Source organism: Mus musculus, chromosome 1 (genome assembly GCF_000001635.26).
Source record: "Mus musculus strain C57BL/6J chromosome 1, GRCm38.p6 C57BL/6J".
NCBI lineage: Eukaryota > Metazoa > Chordata > Mammalia > Rodentia > Muridae > Mus > Mus musculus.
In genome coordinates this window covers 55,336,904-55,355,359 of record NC_000067.6, presented here as the reverse complement: position 1 = coordinate 55,355,359, position 18,456 = coordinate 55,336,904, and the positions used below count along the sequence as shown (strand labels likewise).

At 37.5% G+C, this 18,456-nt stretch overlaps 1 protein-coding gene across 6 annotated transcripts in view; it reads left to right on the top strand.

The window, feature by feature from the left end:
• Positions 1–18,456, top strand: part of Boll (boule homolog, RNA binding protein) — a 120,224-nt gene that overhangs the window by 8,430 nt on the left and 93,338 nt on the right. For 5 of the 6 annotated variants that reach the window (XR_373267.4, NM_001368767.1, NM_001367887.2 and 2 more), the window contains exons 4-6: positions 6,425–6,479; positions 8,908–8,983; positions 14,760–14,887. Coding sequence is in view for 5 of the 6 variants with exons in the window: in NM_001368767.1 (NP_001355696.1) it covers positions 6,425–6,479; positions 8,908–8,983; positions 14,760–14,887 (259 nt within the window). In the remaining variant the exon portion in view is untranslated. The remainder of the gene's footprint in view (positions 1–6,424; positions 6,480–8,907; positions 8,984–14,759; positions 14,888–18,456) is intronic. The other variant, NM_001368768.1, reaches the window with a different exon arrangement.

The following is an 18,456-nucleotide window of genomic DNA, read 5'->3' as shown; positions in this document are numbered from 1 at the left end:
ATGGACCAAGGAGCCATTCAGGATAATATGACAAAAATGTTGAGTGGCAAATATATATCAGCTAAAGAAGCAGATGCTTTTAGAATTGTATTTTAGTTTTCAACAATAAGAGAGTTTATTTGAAAATTGCTGACCCCAAAGGATATCTGGTGTGTGGTTCAGAATGCAGTTGAGGAGTAAATGGGAACTGCCATTATCATGGGGATGAATACTTATCAAATCAAGAGTTGGGATGACTTTGGGGTTTAGGATTAGGAAAGCACTTGAATGCTTTAAGCAGGGCTTAATGGACCATACTAGGAGGAACATGGAAGAAAGACAATGGTACTAAGAGCAATTCGGATTTTAACTCTTGACTCAAGAGGTTTCGGAGGAAAAGAATATTTGTAGGTTGCCTAGAAACCATTCTTGTGATATTTTGGCAAAGAAAGTGGTTGCTTTCTGCCCTTGTCCCAAAATTTGCCTGAGGCAAAATTGAAAAGTTTTCTATTATTGGTGTTAACAGAGGAGACTTCAAGAGAGCCAAGTATTGACCCTGTTGTTCTGTTATTAGCAGTCTGTCTTATGCATACAATCTATAATGAAAAGGAACAAGCTGAGCAAGAAAAAATACAAAATGTACAGTTTGAGGAAAAAGAGAGTGCCAGGAAACGTTATACAGTTGCTCAAAGAGATAAAAATAGTTTAAGAAAAGTTTTAAAATTTTTTTTTAGAAAGTTAAATTGAATAAAGGGAGTGGTGACCTCAGAACAAGATCCCACCCAGTTAACCTGCCAACTTGTAGAAAGGAAATAAAGAGAAGGTTAAGCAGCAAAGGAAACTATGGGCAACAAAATGCTGGTGTAAATGTACTTGAACAAGAAGACTAAGTTCAGCCTCAGCAAGCAGCAAAGCTTTGGCAAGCTTCAGCCACATGGTTCTGCTTTAGAGTCAAAAATACAAGAAAAAGGTTCTAGAATCTTCCTCTGTGGCTAAGAAAAGCTGCTGACACCAAGCACGTGTCAGGGATGTCCCTACATGTAGGCCCAGATAGGACCTGCATGAAGCTGTGATGGTAAAACCTGTATTTCATTGGAGACTACAGATATTGGAGGTGCCAGGGACATGAGATACCTGCTGAGGAATGCTGTAGATGCAGTGTGGACCCAGCCCATGAGAGAAGTGTGTTGCAGTCAACAAAGCTGAAAGGAGTTGGAGATCTAAAGAGCGCTTTGACATCAGACATGGACTTGCAGAATTTGGAGTTTGCCCTGCTGGTTTTCAGTCTTCCTTGGTCCAGTATCCCTTACTGTGATCCCTCTTTCCCCTTCTAGAATGATAACGTATATTCTGAGCCATTGTATTTTGGAAGTATGTATTAGCCTTTTTTATTTTGATTTTATAGGGGATTACAGTTAAGAGATTACCTTGAATATCAAAAGAGACTTTGAACTTTGGATTTTTAAATGGTGTTAGAACTGTGATAAGCTATGGGGAATTTTTTATTAGATATTTTCTTCATTTACATTTAAAATGCTATCCCAAAAGTCCCCTATACCCTCCCCCCTGCCCTGCTCCCTTACCCACACACTCCCACTTCTTGGCCCTGGCGTTCCCCTGTACTGGGGCATATAAAGTTTGCAAGACCAAGGGGCCTCTCTTCCCAATGTTGGCCAACTTCTGCTACATATACAGCTAGAGACATGAGCTCTGAGGGTACTGATTAGTCCATATTGTTGTTGCTATGGGGATTTTTGAAGTTGGACTAAATGCATTTTGCATTGTCTTAGTCAGGGTTTCTATTCCTGCACAAACATCATGACCAAGAAGCAAGTTGGGGAGGAAAGGGTTTATTCGGCTTACACTTCCATACTGCTGTTCATCACCAAGGAAGTCAGGACTGGAACTCAAGCAGGTCAGGAAGCAGGAACTGATGCAGAAGCCATGGAGGGATGTTCCTTACTGGCTTGCTTCCCCTGGCTTGCTCAGCCTGCTCTCTACCAGCTCAGAGATGGCACCACCCACAAGGGGCCTTTCCCCCTTGATCACTAATTGAGAAAATGCCTTACAGTTGTTCTCATGGAGGCATTTCCTCAACTGAAGCTCCTTTTTCTGTGATAACTCCAGCTGTGTCAAGTTGGCACAAAACTAGCCAGTACATGCGTTATTATATGGAAATGAGCCTATGGAGGCCAAGAAATGGAATGTGATGGTTTGAAAGACAAGGTTTCCCCAAGGCTCATATATCTGAATGTTTGGTCACCAGGGAGAGGTGTTTTTTGAAAATATTAGGAAGTATGGCTTTATTGGAGGAAGTGTGTCACTGGGGGTAGGCTTTGGGTGGTCAAAAGCCCAAGCCAGGCCCAGTGTCTGTCTCTTCCTCCTGCTGGGTATCAAGTTGTAGAAATCTTGCCTTCTTTCCAGCACCATGTCTACCTTTGTTCCTCCATGCTCCCACCATGATGACAGTTGACTAAACCTCTGAAATTGTAAGCAAGTTGCAATTAAATGTTTTCCTTTATAAGAGTTGCTATGTTCATACTGATTAAGGAAAGAATTCAAGAGAAAATGTTCTAAACATATGTGCACCAAACACCGATGCAAGAATTATCAGTGTACAAAGATACAGACTAACCCTAACACAACAATAATGGGTCATTTCAATACTCTAGTCTCACTAGTAAATCATTCTAACAGAAAATAGAGCAACATCCAAGTTAAATGACATCATAGATCAAATTGACCTTGAATCTACAGAACATTCCATTGCAGAATACACATTCTTCTGATTGGCTCATACAACTTTTCCTAAAATAGATCATGAAATAGGATGCAAAGCAAAGCTTATCAAATGAAAAACTGAATTTTTTTGTATTCTGAGCACAGTGAGATAAAGTGAGAAATAAACAGTTTAGAACATGGAGACGTTTTATAGAATGAAGATTGGATCATCAAAAATTAAGTAAATTTATAAATTTTGAGAATTAAAAATGTAAAATCATAACATATGCAATGTTGGGGCCGGCCAGCGGCTCACATGTCCGGGTTCGAGCCTGGAAAGCATCTTGGAACTGAAAGAAAAGAGGGAGTCGCTCAAGGTTCAAATTTTTAATGGTGGACATGCTTTATAAAAGAGGGGGGAAAGTCCATTCCCACCAATTCCTCCTTGGAGCCTGGAACCAGCTGCAGGTGATGATGTGCAGGATAGGGCATAGAGTCCAGAATAGCTGGGGGGATGGAGGAGCTCTCAGCAGGTAGCAGTATCTTGAAGAGGAACATCGACTTTGGCTCAACAATAGAGTGATCTAGGGAGGAAGGCTCCACCCTAGATAATCTCCTTATTGGCAGCAAGGTCAAGTTCTGGCTCAGTCTGCTTCAGGCTTATGGGAGGCTACAATGAAAACCTGTGAAATTGAATGAAATCATAAAGGGGAATTTGTAGAAAATAAGAGCATTTAGAATCAGATTTCAGGTAAATAGTAATATACCTTGTAGCTTTGGGAAAGAATAAGAACAAACCAAAAAAAAAAAAAAAGTCAATAAAAGCAAAGAATCAAGATCAAGAAGACAAAAATTAATAAAATAGAAATGGGGGTAAAGAACCAACAGTGTTTTGGAAAGAAACAAGATCCATAAGCTCTTAGCCAAACTAACAAGAAAAGAGAAGACCCAAATTGACAAAATTAGATCTAAAATGGAAGAGATTGCAACAGATAATGAATTTCAGAAAATTTCAGTCATTTCAGCACATTTTTAAGACATACATTCCACTAAATTGGAAAAGTGAAATGATAAATTTGTAGACAACACAACAAAGATTTTAAAAACTTAAGCCAGTGTGTAACAGTAACAGTGAGATACAGAAACAAACAGCAACAAGGAAACTAAGACTAAAGTGGTTTATAAGAGATGATGAGAGTGGGGCTGGCGAGATGGCTCAGTTAGAGCACTTGCTGCTCTCCCAGAGCAGTTCCTACAACACAGCCATCGGTGACTCTAGTTCCAACGGACCTCACACCCTCTTCTAGCCTCCTTGGACACTAAGCACAGGAGTACACATTCAAAGCTTCATGTGCATAAATTAAAGTAAAAAAGTAACCCCAAATGATAAAACATCTCAATGATCTAAGACCTGAAACTAAAACCAACAAAAACATTTCAAGGTATTGGCATAACAAGCACTTTCTGAATAGTACTGTAGTCACTCAGGAAAACCACTAACAATTACCAACTGGTATTTCATTAAATCCAAAAGCTTCTGCACACAAAGGAAACAATCAAGTGAAGAGATAGCTTAGAAAATAAGAGAAGATCTTTGCTAACTATAGACAGAACTGTTATCTACAATATACAAAAAAATTAAACTAAACAGCCAAAACAAAGCAATCCAGCCTGTAAATTAGCTAATGAAATGAAAAGATAATATTCAAAATCAAATTATAATTGTCCAACAAATATATAGGAAAATATTTAACCTTGTGTCATCAGAAAAATACAAATGAAAGCTTCATTGATATTCTATCTTATGCCAGTCAGAATGACAATCATTGATTGATAAAACAAATCCTAGCAATGATTCAGAAAGAACGCAATCCTTATTTACTGTGAGTGTATAAAGAAAATGCAATTTATGTACACAGCCATAAAGAAGAATGAAGCCATGTTATTTGTTGGAAAATGAATGCAACTGGAGATATGTTAAGCAAATTAAGTCAGTCTTATGCAAATATTATATGCTTTCTTTCATGTTGGAGCCCTAGAAATTACAGATAAATAAGACTCTGGTATGAGCACAAAAATAAGCACAAAGACCAAAGGAATAGAAGACCCAGAAATAAGCCCACACCGCCACATGATTTTCAACAAAGATCCCAAAAATCATACACTGGAAAAAAGATTCAGTGTAAAAATAGTATTTGGACAAACAGGGAAGAGAAATTTCTTTCTTTAAAAAGAAGTTACTGGGCTGGTGAGATGGCTCAGTGGGTAAGAGCACCCGACTGCTCAAACTCCCTCTTCTGGAGTGTCTGAAGACAGCTACAGTGTACTTACATATAATCAATAAATAAATCTTTAAAAATAAATAAAAATAAATAAAAAATTAAAATTAAAAAAAAGAAGTTACTTTGATGTCAGTGATATAGCCAGGTAGTAGAGCACTTGCTGAGAAGGTATGAAGACCTTTCTTCCCCAGCACAAAAGTAAGCAAACATTAAACAAGAAGGAATACTTGGTACAGCAATTATGAGTTATAAAATGATAATTATGATATTTAGCATTATTAACAGGAGTTTACTGTCTAAACAGCACTCATACTTGGTAACTATGTTTTATTTCTTTTTCCTAGAATTTAGCTTTTGGGCATAATATACATCATACATACATCTTTTTTTCTTTTTTTTTAACCTTTGAAAACAGTCTCTCTATGTATCCCAGGCTGAGCAAGATCTCAGTTCTTTTTCCTATGCTTCCTAATTGCTGGGGTTATTTGTGTGTCAAAATTAAATACAAGAATTTTTTTTAATCTAGTTTGTATGTTTTTTGCTGTTGCTTGGAAAACATACTAGTTGTCATAGTATTAGTTTATTGTAACAATAATTAAATATTAAATGGTGAATATGTAAAGATCTATACAAGTATTAGAAATTTTATATTGAAATATTTTATTGTTTTTTTAATGAATCTTTTCTATTTATTTACTTTATTTTTACGAATACACTGTTGCTGTCTTCAGACACACCAGAAGAGGGCATCAGATCCCATTACAGATGGTTGTGAGCCAAAATGTGGTTGCTGGGGATTGAACTCAGGACCTCTATAAGAACAGTCAGTGCTCTTAACCGCTGAACCATCTCTCCAGCCCCAAAATATTTTATTGTTGACTTTTTTCGACAGTGATTACTCTAAGGCAAAATTTGTGGTTTTTATAAGTTGTTTGTTTTGTTTTGTTTTTAAGGAAATTACAGGGCTAAAGATGTATTCGGTGGTAAGCACTTGCCTTGTATGTACAAGGCCTTGGTTTTTATCCACAACCTGGAGAAGGAGGAAAAAAAGAAGGAAATTAAAGATGATTGTTTTGGTCTGAAATATGTCTTTTTCCCAATCTTTAACCAAGAACATAAATCTCTCATGTGCTTACATCTCAATGCTAAAACTGTTTGAAGGTTCCTGAGTTCTTTATTCCTTCAGTCCCCTTCACTTTGAAAAGCAAGGATGACAGTATTAATATATGGTTCCCATGCTGGTACAGCATACAGAAAGACTTATTTTTTACAGTGGCCAGTATTTTAGAAGTAAAAATGTTAATACAGGTTTAGGCATATAGTTCAGTAGTTTAAAAAAAAACAAACAAACTTGCATACCTTAGGTTCAATCCCCAGAACTGCAAAATAAAATTTAATCTGATGTTCTAAGAAAATGGTAATAATTTAATGCATTTATTTAGGTATGGTTTCATCACTTTTGAAACTCAAGAAGATGCACAAAAAATCTTACAAGAGGTAAGATCTTTCATTGTATTTAATTTGTGGTTTGGAACATATTTCTGTGAAACTAATCCTTTATGGTAGTATAATGGTATAGCACAAGTACAGCGATCCATTTATATACAGGTATGTGTGAATACATGCATATGTGTGTGTGTGTGTGTGTACATTTGTATATATCTTAAGATTGCCATTGATCTCAAATAAGCAGTCTGAAGTCATTCCAAGTCATCCAGAGACTGCCCCACTTGGGGATCCATCCCATAAACAACCACCAAACCCAGACACTATGGCAGATGTCAACAAGAGCTTGCTGACAGGAGCCTGATATAGCTGTCTCCTGAGAGGCTCTGCCAGTGCCTGGCAAATACAGTAGTGGATGCTCACAGTCATCCACTAGACAGAGCACAGAGTCTCCAATGAAGGAGCTAGAGAAAGGACCCAAGGAGCTGAAGGGGTTTGCAGGCCCATAGGAGGAACATCAGTATGAAATAAGCAGTACCTCCAGAGCTCCCAGGGACTAAACCACCAGTCAAAGAAAACACATGGTGGGATTTGTGGCTCTAGCTGCATATGTAGCAGAGGATGGCCTAGTTGGTCATCAATGGGAGGAGAGGCCCTAGGTCCTGTGCCCCAGAATAGGGGAATGCCAGGGCCAGGAATGGGAGTGGGTGGGTTGAGGAGCAGGGGGAGGGGATAGGGGATTTTCAGAGAGGAAACTAGGAAAGGGTTTAACATTTGAAATGCAAATAAAGAAAATATCTAATTAAAAAAAGATATAGTGTGTTTTGCTTTATTTGCTTAAACTGGTAATTTAAGAATATATCTCTGTGATGCATAGTTTTTTAAAATTCCTTAGAAACACTACAAATGTAGACTACTAGAATAAGATTACCTGAGATGATTTCTTTCCTTTGAAATACTTTTCATAACCCAAGAACTTTCATTAATAGAATGGATATAGCCTGTAGTTTATTTTGATACCTTTTAACTTATAGCAAGTATAACATTTAACCTTTTTAGAAGAAAGTAATTTAATTATATATTATTAAAATCATACATAGTCAATTCTTATCCATAGTAGTTTTATATTCTGTAAAGTCACCATAAATACTGAATAAGTGAATACTGAACTTCTGGTGTTCCTAGTTGAAGAAGGACCAAAAGTTCCTCTAGTCACAATATTATTGCTACCAGTAAATCAACATATAACCTGGTTTTATGTGCTTATATTTAAAGAAATTATGTTAGCAACAATTTGTATTATCACAAAGACCTGAGAGAGAGTATTTAAAAGTGTTAAGATTATTTTAGCTCATGATTTCACAGGTTTCAGCTCATAGCTGGCTGATTCTGTTGCTGTGGGTCTTGCGCAAGGCGGAACATTCCTGATTAGTGAGCAGTCAGGAAGCAGAGAAAGGCTAAGGAAGAGACCAATGATAAGCTGTAGTTCTCAAGAGCATATGTCTTATGACTTTTATTTCCTCCAACTAAGCGTTACCTTTAGATTTTCCACCATTTCCCAATAATGCTATCAAATTATTGACTCATAAGTAATCTGTTAAGCCAGATCCCTTTTCATCGGATCACCCCCTATGGTTGGATCTGTCAGTTGACTTTATTGGAAGAAGGGTGGACACTTCATATCCATGCCATAATAGACATTATACTTAATAACTGTTGAATCATTAACATTAGATTCATGGCCAATAGCACTATATCCATACTTGTATTATAAGCATGTCAACATGTTTTCTCCATAAAGTATTTGTCAACCTTCTTGTACTTAGGAATACTAGCTAATGCTTCAACACCTGGAAGCAATTTTATTTTTTTAAAAAAGCATATAATGTGAAAAGAATATCTAAGGGGATATGATTAAAATATCATAGCTAGAGCAAGAATAAAATCAACTTTGATCTTACCTGAATACTTGTGTGTTGGACTACTCACATTTTCTGTACATGTCTACTAGTAACCTTGAAATAACTACAAATAGTGGTTCAGAAATTGCAAATAAATTTTAGAGAATATATGTTACAAATACACAGTCAGCAAGTAATGATGAATACTAAATACTACATCATCTGGATTCATAGATGTAGAACCAAGATGAAGATAGATTATTTGAACCTAGGAACCATCTTTTTTAGACTGGTGATGTAGCTCAATTTGTAGCATACTAATTTCCAATACCACTTGCCACAGGCAACGTGTTAAGTGCCTATAATCACAGCACTTGAGAGGCAGAGGGAAAAGGAGCAGAAGTTCACAGTCATACGATAACATATCCAGCTTGAAGCCATTCTGTGATCCATAAAACATATTTTTAAAAGAAGAAGAAAAAAGTCATACAATGTCTGCCAATTTCATACTGGGTTTTGTCACTGATTTTTACAAATCATTGTGTCAAAATGACTGATTTTTTTTTCCTTTATTTTAGGCTGAAAAACTCAATTATAAGGATAAGAAACTCAACATTGGTCCAGCAATAAGAAAACAACAAGTAGGGATTCCTCGTATGTATTGAGAACTAATGGACTTTTGTAATATTTTGCATAGTCCTTTTATGAAATATTAGATTCCTATAGACCTTTTATTAAAATATCCTTTCTTTTATGTAATAAATTTATTTTGGCAAATGTGGTGCTTATATAAAACCAAAAATTAATATTCTTACCAAAAATTAATATTCTTTAGTTTGAGGGTGTAGGGGAAATATATCTGAACAATATTAAGTATATTCTATTAACAAAATTTTAGAAGAAAAATCTTTTATTTAATTAGCATACAAAGTACTGTGTATCATGATAGCATTTTCTTTTTGTTGAAAATTCATATAGTATATTCTGATCACTTTTTACCCTCCCCCAGATCCTTCCCACCCACCCAACTCCATACCTCATCTCTCTCTCTCTCTCTTTCTCTCTCTCTCTCTCTCTCTCTCTCTCTCTCTCTCTCTCTTTCTCCCCCTCTCCCCCATGCACACACGTGTACACACACACACACCAGGCAATTAAAAACAATTTTAAGACTTTTTTTAAAAAGTGAAAAAGCACCATACACACAGGAATAAAACTTACTAAAACAGTCAGAAACAATAATATATAAGCAAAAGACAGTATTTTTTTTAATGCCCCAACAAATTAATATGAGACCAAAAAGCATCTACAAAATGCCATTGAGTTCATTTTGCATTGGCTGTCTACTTCTGGGCATGAGGCCTACTCAGTGAAACTCCACTGGAGAAAACAAACTTTTCCTTTATAAGCAATTGTCAATTGCAAATAGCTTCTGGTTAGGGATGGAAGCTCATGTCTACTTCCTCCCTTCAGCCTTTGTGTATGCTACTGTTGTCTCTGTGGATTCATATGTAGGTCAGTCTTGTTGTATCTAACACTGTTTCCTTGGTGTCAGTCCATTCCACCTGTCTCTTTGAATCTTTCTGCCTCCTCTTCCACATAGCTCCCTGAGCCCTGATGTCAGCAGAAGGGGAGTTGATGAAGACATCCCATTTAAAATGTTCCAAAAGTATTCCAAAGTCTGTCACTCTCTGTTCATTACCCAGTTGTGGGTCTCTGAATTATTTCCCATCTCCTTCAGGAAGAATGGACACTTCTGATGATGACTGAGTGAGGAACTGGATCTAGGGGTATAGGAGAGTGTCATTAGGAATCATTTTATTGCTATGTTACATTACCAGAACAGTAGTAGCATTTGATTTTTCCCTAGGCCCATGGCCTATTTAGCCACTACCTCAGCAATGTCAGGCATAGGTTCCATCTTGTGGAGTGGTCCTTAAATATTGTCAGATAGTGGGTGATTACTCTCACAGCATTTGTGCCACTATTATACTAGTGTATCATGCAGACAGTTTACTCTTTTAGATGGCAGGATTTCTAGCTGGGTTAGCATAGAGTACCTTCCAGTACTACAAACACCAGTCAATACTAGTGAAGGTTCTGGTTAGGCACCAGCTCAATTTTTCCATGTCCAATAAAATATTTAAATATTGTATTCAGAAATAGGACCTTACCATCAATTTTTCAAGAGCAACCAATAACCTTGGCAATAGCTTGGTTTGTTCGAAGGTCTCCATGGGGCTCCTTTGGCCAACAGCTCAATTAGATGTAACCCATCTCTGGCCCTGTAGATTTTATTTGATGGCTAGAGATCTCTAGTTGGGACATCATGTCTCCATTTATCTGGTTACTCCATTTAGATTTCTTGTATAAATCTATTTTAAGAAGCTTCAATAGTAGTAGGTTTACATAGGACCCTTCGAATGGCCCTTAGTGTTGCTGTCCCCCTACATACTCTTTCTTACTCCACTCTTCCCTATACCCTCTCTATTTAATCTTTCCATTTCAGTCTTTCCCCATACCCCCATCTCTCTATATAACTATATAGTCTATCTTTCTAGGAGGATCTTCCAACCCCCCGATTCCCTGTACCTTACTCTAAACCTAAGGATGATAATAGAGATTGTATCATACCTATTTAAAGTCTTAAAAGCTAACCTCCATATACAAGAGAATACATACTATGCTTGTCTTTGGAAGTCTTGGTTGCCTTCCTCAGGATGATTTATTTTTTCTGCAAATGTCATGATTTTTTTTTTACCTGCAAATGTCATGATTTATTTTAACATGTATAAATAACCCATTATGTTCTCGTAACCACATTTTCTTTATCCATTTATTGGTTGGTGGAAAACTAGGCTCTACCCAATTTCTGGCTATTATGAATATAGCAGCCATGAGCATGGATGAACTAGTGTCTCTGTAGTAGGATGTAGGGTCCTTTGTGTATACTGAACAGTAGTGTAATGGAATCATAAGATAGATCTATGCCCAACTTCCTGAGAACCCACTATTCTGATTTTCTATATAACTTTGCATTCCCACTAGCAACGGATGACTGTTCCCCTTATCACATCCTCACAGTGTGAGCTATCACCTATTTATCTTAGCCATTCTAATAGGTATAAAATGAAATACCAAAGTAATTTTGATTTGCATTTCCCTTATGACTGAGGATGTTGAACATTTCTTTGTGTTTTTCAATCATTTGTTTTATCTTTTGAAAATTCTATTTAGTTCTGAACCCCATTTATTTATTTATTTATTTATTTATTTATTTTAATTAGGTATTTTCTTCATTTACATTTCAAATGCTATCCCAAAAGTCCCCCAAACCCTCCCCGCCCCACTCCCCTCCCCACCCACTTCCACTTCTTGGCCCTGGCGTTCCCCCGTACTGAGACATATAAAGTTTGCAAGACCAAGGGGCCTCTTTTCCCAATGATGGCCGAATGGGCCATCTTCTGCTACATATGCAGCTAGAGACACGAGCTCCAGGGGTATTGGTTAGTTCATATTGTTGTTCTACCTATAGGGTTGCAGACCCCTTTAGCTCCTTGGGTACTTTCTCTAGCTCCTCCATTGGGGGCCCTGTGTTCCATCCAATAGCTGACTGTGAGCATCCACTTCTGTGTTTTCCAGGCCCCGGCATAGCCTCATAAGAGACAGCTATATCAGGGACACATGCTCCACTATGTTTATAGCAGCCTTATTTATAATAGCCAGAAGCTGGAAAGAACCCAGATGTCCCTCAACAGAGTAATGGATACAGAAAATGTGGTACATTTACACAATGGAGTACTACTCAGCTATTAAAAAGAATGAATTTATGAAATTTCTAGGCAAATGGTTGGACCTGGAGGGCAGCATCCTGAGTGAGGTAACCCAATCACAAAAGAACTCACATGATATGTACTCACTGATAAGTGGATATTAGCCCAGAAACATAGACTACCCAAGATACAATTTGCAAAACACATGAAACTCAAGAAGAACAATGACCAAAGTGTGGACACTGAGCCCCTTCTTAGAATTGGGAACAAAACACCCATGGAAGGAGTTACAGAGACAAAGTTTGGAGCTGAGACAAAAGGATGGACCAGCTAGAGACTGCCATATCCAGGGATCCATCCCATAATCAGCCTCCAAACGCTGACACCATTGCATACACCAGCAAAATTTTGCTGAACCCCATTTTTTAATTCAATGTTTTCTTGGTATCCAGTTTTTTTAGTTCTTTCTATATTTTAGATATCAACCCTCTATGTGATAACATTTTCCGATATAATGTTTACCGATCCTCCTCTGAACCTTCTATTTTTCCCACATTTCTCTGCCATCTCCCCCATTTTACCCCAGTAGCATCTTAGCTGTCTTCATGTCATGTGTCAGTTCTCAGCACCTCTTCTTCCCTTCTCACAGACCCCTTTCTGTTTATATGTCCCACATGCACACACCCCACTCTAAACATTTAAAGCTGGAATAAGTCTAAGAGAGAGGACAACCATTACTTGTCTTTCTGAATCTGGTTTATCTAATGTATAGCATTTTCACATTTCATATATTTTCCTGAATTTTCCATAATTTCATTTTCCTTATAGCTGAATAAGATTCTTCTATGTATTTGTACCCACATTTCACTATCCATTCATCTGTTGATGGACATCTTGGCTTATTCCTTTTCCTTGCTGTTGTAAATAGAACAGCAATAAAAACCCAGCTTTCACCTTGAAAAAAAATCACTTAAAATAGCTAAAGAAATTTAGAATTACCAATTTAAAGGTTAGTGATCTCCTGAGAGGCTCTGTCAGATCCTGACCAATACAGATGTGGATGCTTGCAGCCAACCATTGCACTGAGCACAGGGACCCCAATGGGGGAGTTAGGTGTAGGACTGAAGGAGCTGAAGGGGCCTTACCTGGAATCAGTGGAAGGGGAGACCCTTGGTCCTGTGAAGGCTTGATGCCCCAGTATAGGGGAATGCTAGGGCAGTGAGGCAGGAGTATAGGAGGCATGGGGGAGAGCACCCTCATAGAAGCAGGGTAAGGGGGGATGGGATAGGGGGTAGAGGGGATAGATGGCAGAGGGGAAACAAGGAAAGGGGATAACATTTGAAATGTAAATACATATAATATCCAGTAAAAAATTAAAATAAAATAAAGGGTTTGTGATTATAAAATCATTTTAAATTAATCAAAGTAGAAGTATAAAAAGTAAAAATATAGAACTAATAACAAAAAACTAACTGCATGATATGTTTTTTAATCAAACAAATGTGTCCTAATTATCAGAGGAAACAAAGCTTTGGTATTAGATAAATTATGTGTATGCCTTCCTCAGATTTCTATAATCCTTAGACTTTTTTAAAAAAATTTTTATATTAAACACCTCTGTAGTTTTGCTTATTAAAGAAAATTTTCACATTTGTTGCTAATTTTATCTTTCCTTAACCATATCATATGTCTACTGGGATGATAAAACATTAATTTTGACTTTGACTCAGCATTTATTAACGTAGTTATTACAAAATGTACTATTGACTGAAAAGATATCTCAGTAAGTGCTTGCCAAAAGACTGAGGACTTGAATCGGGTCCTTTATAATCCACGTAAAAACCAAGGCCTGTGGGGGAAAAAAAAAAAAACAAGGCCTGGCAGTGTGTGCCTGGAATCCTAGAGCTGTGGGGCTTGCTGGCAGGCCGTCTCACTGAATCAGTGAGCTCCATGGTATTGAGAGACCATCGCTAAAATTCAGTAGAGAATGATTGGCTGCTCTTCCAGCGGAACTGTGTTCAACTACCAGCTCCCACAGGGCAGCTCACAACTGCCTGCAACTCTAGTTCTAGGGGCTCTGACGCCCTTGCACAGACACACATCCAGGCAAAAACACCAATCAGTGCTCAAAAAAATTAAAGTGTTTCAATTTTATAATTTATATTTCTAAAAATATAATTAATAATAATATAGTTAATAAGAATAATATGAATTGTTTCATTAGACTGGTATTAGAATCTGAATTGGAGCTGGGCGGTGATGGCACACGCCTTTAATCCTAGCACTTGGGAGGCAGAGGCAGGTGGATTTCTGAGTTGGAGGCCAGCCTGGTCTACAAAGTGGAACTGGACATCCAGGGCTACACAGAGAAACCTTGTCTCGAAAAACCAAAAAAAAAAAAAAAGAATCTGAATTGGAGAGCTTTTAATATTTACTTACCTTGATTTTTACTTAATCCTCATAATCTAATAAGAGCTCTGAGGTATTAATTTTAAAAATGTATTCTTCAAAGGTGTTGTAATACATAGAGTTTAAATATTCTAGTTTTTACTGAACCCATGTTGAAACCTTAAAATAGTTTTCCAAAATGTGTTCAGAAATTACATGTTCATAAAATTAAATTAAACATTTCCGTCCTTATCCTTTATTATTTGCCTTAGGTTCTAGTCTCATGCCAGCGGCTGGAACAATGTATCTGACCACTTCAACTGGGTACCCTTATACTTACCATAATGGCGTTGCTTATTTTCATACTCCAGAAGTAACTTCTGTCCCACCATCTTGGCCTGTAAGTGATTCTCAGTTTAGAAGAGTTACTACCAAATATTTTTAAGATACTTTATTCTTATGTATTTGATGAACTTTTTCACATTTACTTATTGTGTGTGTCACCACTGAGTGTGGAGGGCAGAGTACAATCTGCAAGCGTTGGCTCTCTCCTTCCACCATTGGGCCTGTGAGCCTTTATCCACTAAGCCATCTCACTGGCCCTGACTCTGAAATATTTAAAACACAAGCAAATAAATATATCTACATCACTGCTATCCACATTTAACAAATGTTAATACTTGGCCATATTAATTGAAGTTATTTAAAAAGAAGAAATAAAATATGGCAAATCCATGTAAAATTTCCTAATTTCCATTCTTTTACCCTTCCTTCTTCAGAATTTCTTCTTCTTTGTATGTTCTTACTACAAATATATCTTCCAGTAAGCAACATAGGTAACTCTTTGGGTAGTCTTTAAACACTATAAATAATCTGTATTTTAACTTGAATATTATATCTTGAGAGTTAAACTATTGGCCCTTTAAATAATACTCTATTTTTTGATACATAATCATTTTTATATTCCTCTAATCATAGACATTTTTAACTTTTTCTACAGTCAAGGCTATATGGAACAGCCAGATCTTGTATGTAAGCTCTTCTAGGAGAATGGTTTTCAAGGTTTTTGCTTACATCCCTCTAGATTACTTATGGAAAGTTATGAATATATTCACTTATATTTAGATGTCACAGATATGTCATATATTTTAGATTTGCTATAAGTATATCAATACTTTGTACCTGTATATTTGCCTTTATTTCAATAACTGAAAATATCCACTTAACAGTTTAGTTAGTTGACTAAGTTAACAAAATTAGTTGCCTAATGAACTAAATGAAGCACTACTAGAATATTCTGACTTTATTGTTAAACTCAAATATATAAGTTAATATGTACCCATGGGATCCACATATTAATTTGTTTGTTCATTGGATGAAATAAGGTACTATTTTTACCTTTAATATTTGTTATACACACTCCTTTTGCTTTGTTTATTCTTATTTTTTCATGACATTGACTTCTTTGTTTATTTCATGCCTGGATTTTTTTTCACCCCAAAGCAAAGCATTACAGCAAGGTCTCTAGTGAGTAAGAGGCATGCCCTTTTAAGAAAAGAATGATATATTGTAGAAATTATTTAATCTCAATCGGGGAGTTCTAGCTGCCTTTGATCTTCATTTTGTATGTTCTTATTACAAATATATCTACCAGTAAGCAGCCCAGATAAAAGACACAAACCAAATTTTTAAATTTAATTTTTTTTTTACTTATTCACTTTATATCCCACTCATTGCCACCCCTGTCACCCCCTCCCACACTCCTTCCCCCATCCCCTTCTCCTCTGAGCAGGTGCACAGACCCCACCCCCATACCCCCTACCCACCCAGGTACTTAAGTCTCTGTGAGGCTAGGTGCTTCCTCTCCCACAGGCCAGACCAGGTAGCCCAGCTAGTAGAATATATCCCATGTACAGGCAGCAGCTTTTGAGATAGCCCCTTTTGCAGTTGTTCAGGGAGGGCCCACATGAAGGCCAAGCTTCACATCTGCTACATATGTGTAGGAAGGCCTAGGTCCAGCCTGTGTGTGTTCTTTGGTTGGTGGTTTAGACTCTAACCCCAAGAGTCCAGGTAGGTTGACTACTGGTCTTCTTGTGGAGTTCCTAACTCTTTCAGAGCCCACAATCCTTCCTCCTAGCTCCATCCACTGTTTGCTGTAGGTGTCTGTATCTGAGTCAGCTGCTGGGTGGTGCCTCAAACAGAACAACATGCCCCTGTCTGCAAGCATAACAGAGTATGATTAATGCTTGCCCATGAGATGAGTCTCAAGTTGGGCCTGTTATTGGTTGGCCATTCCCTCAATTTCTGCTCCTTTCCTCATGCCTGCATTACTTGTTGACAGGATTATTTTGGGTTGAAAGTGTTGTGGGTAGGTTGGTGTCTCTATTGTTCCACTGGGGTTCCTGCTTGGCTACACGAGGCAGTATCTTCAGGTTCCATATCCCCAGTGTAGTGAGTCACAGCTAAGGTCATCTCCATTGACTCTTGGGAGCTTTCCTTATCCCAGGTCTCTGTCTTGTCCTGGAAATGCACCCCACACACACATCTCCTTACTCCTGTCAGTTCAGATTTCCATTCATTTTCATGGCCATTTAGCTATCCTTCCTGTCCTCCTCACCTGATCTTGAATCCTCCTACTCCCGCCCCCATATCCAGTCCCTCCCAGTTCCCTTTCTCCATCTGCCTCTTATGACTATTTTATTCTCCCTTCTAAGTAGGACTCAAGCTTCCTTACTTAGGCCTTCCTTCTTGTTTAGCTTCTTTGGGTCTGTGGAGTGTAATACAGGAATCCATATTTTATGACTAATATCCACTTATAAGTACTATGTATGTACTCAGGATGATATTATCAAGTTCCATCCATTTGCCTGCAAAATTAATACCTGAATAGTAGACTAGTGTGTAGATGTACTACGTTTTCTTTATCCATTCTTCAGTTGAAGGACATCTAGGTTGTTTCAGTTTCTGGCTATTATGAATAATATACAACTTTTATATGTATAATAAGCTTTTAAAGCACTAGACCTGGGCAGATACCTACCCTCTCTGTTATGTCTGCTTTCCTGTCAACAACCCCAAAATATGATCTACAGTGTTCTGCCTAGGTCACTCTTACTCTGACTGGCCAGCCCTCGTGGCCAGTTCTCACAATCCCATACTCCATGCTATCTTCTCCTCTCTCTTCTCTCTGTTTTCCCTCTTTGTCCTATCTCCATCCCCAAGCCCAGGAACCAAAACCTTGCCTACTTCTTTTCTGTACAGCTATAGGCTATAGACATCTTTATTCAACCAATAGTTTTAAATTAAGGAGAAACGTTACATAGCATCACTTGGTATATGTGAGGATTTCCTTGTCCCTGGGGTCAAACAGACCTTGGGGGCCAGTATTTAGCATTACAATACATAGCAACAGACCAAACCTCAACAATGATAGGAGTTTTGTTAAGAATAATATATAATATAGATACATTCAGTCAAACAGTGAAAATTTGTAGTCTTACCCATTAGTTATGCCCATATATTACTAGAAAATTTATTCCTCTTAGTGCTTTATTAGAATATATACATAGAATCAGAGTCTTACATTGATTATACACACACACACACACACACACACACACACACACACACACACACACACATCTTGACTACATGTTGACTGGTAGCTTTCAAACAAAAAGAAAAAACTACTTAATGCTTTATTCAAGCTCTAAGTTTTCCATTGTGTGCCAGTTCTTAAAATGACTAGTCTTGGCTACATAGAGAGAAGCCCTGTCTCAAAAGAAAAAGACCAATCTTTTGAGTTAGAGGGATGACTCAGTGGGGTTAGAGCGTGTACCACTCTAGCAGAAGGACCCAAGCTTGATTCCCAGCATACCCACGTGACATGTTACAACCACCTACAATTCCAACTCTAGGGATCCAACACCACTGGCCTCCATACCACTCACATGCATATACTTACAAATA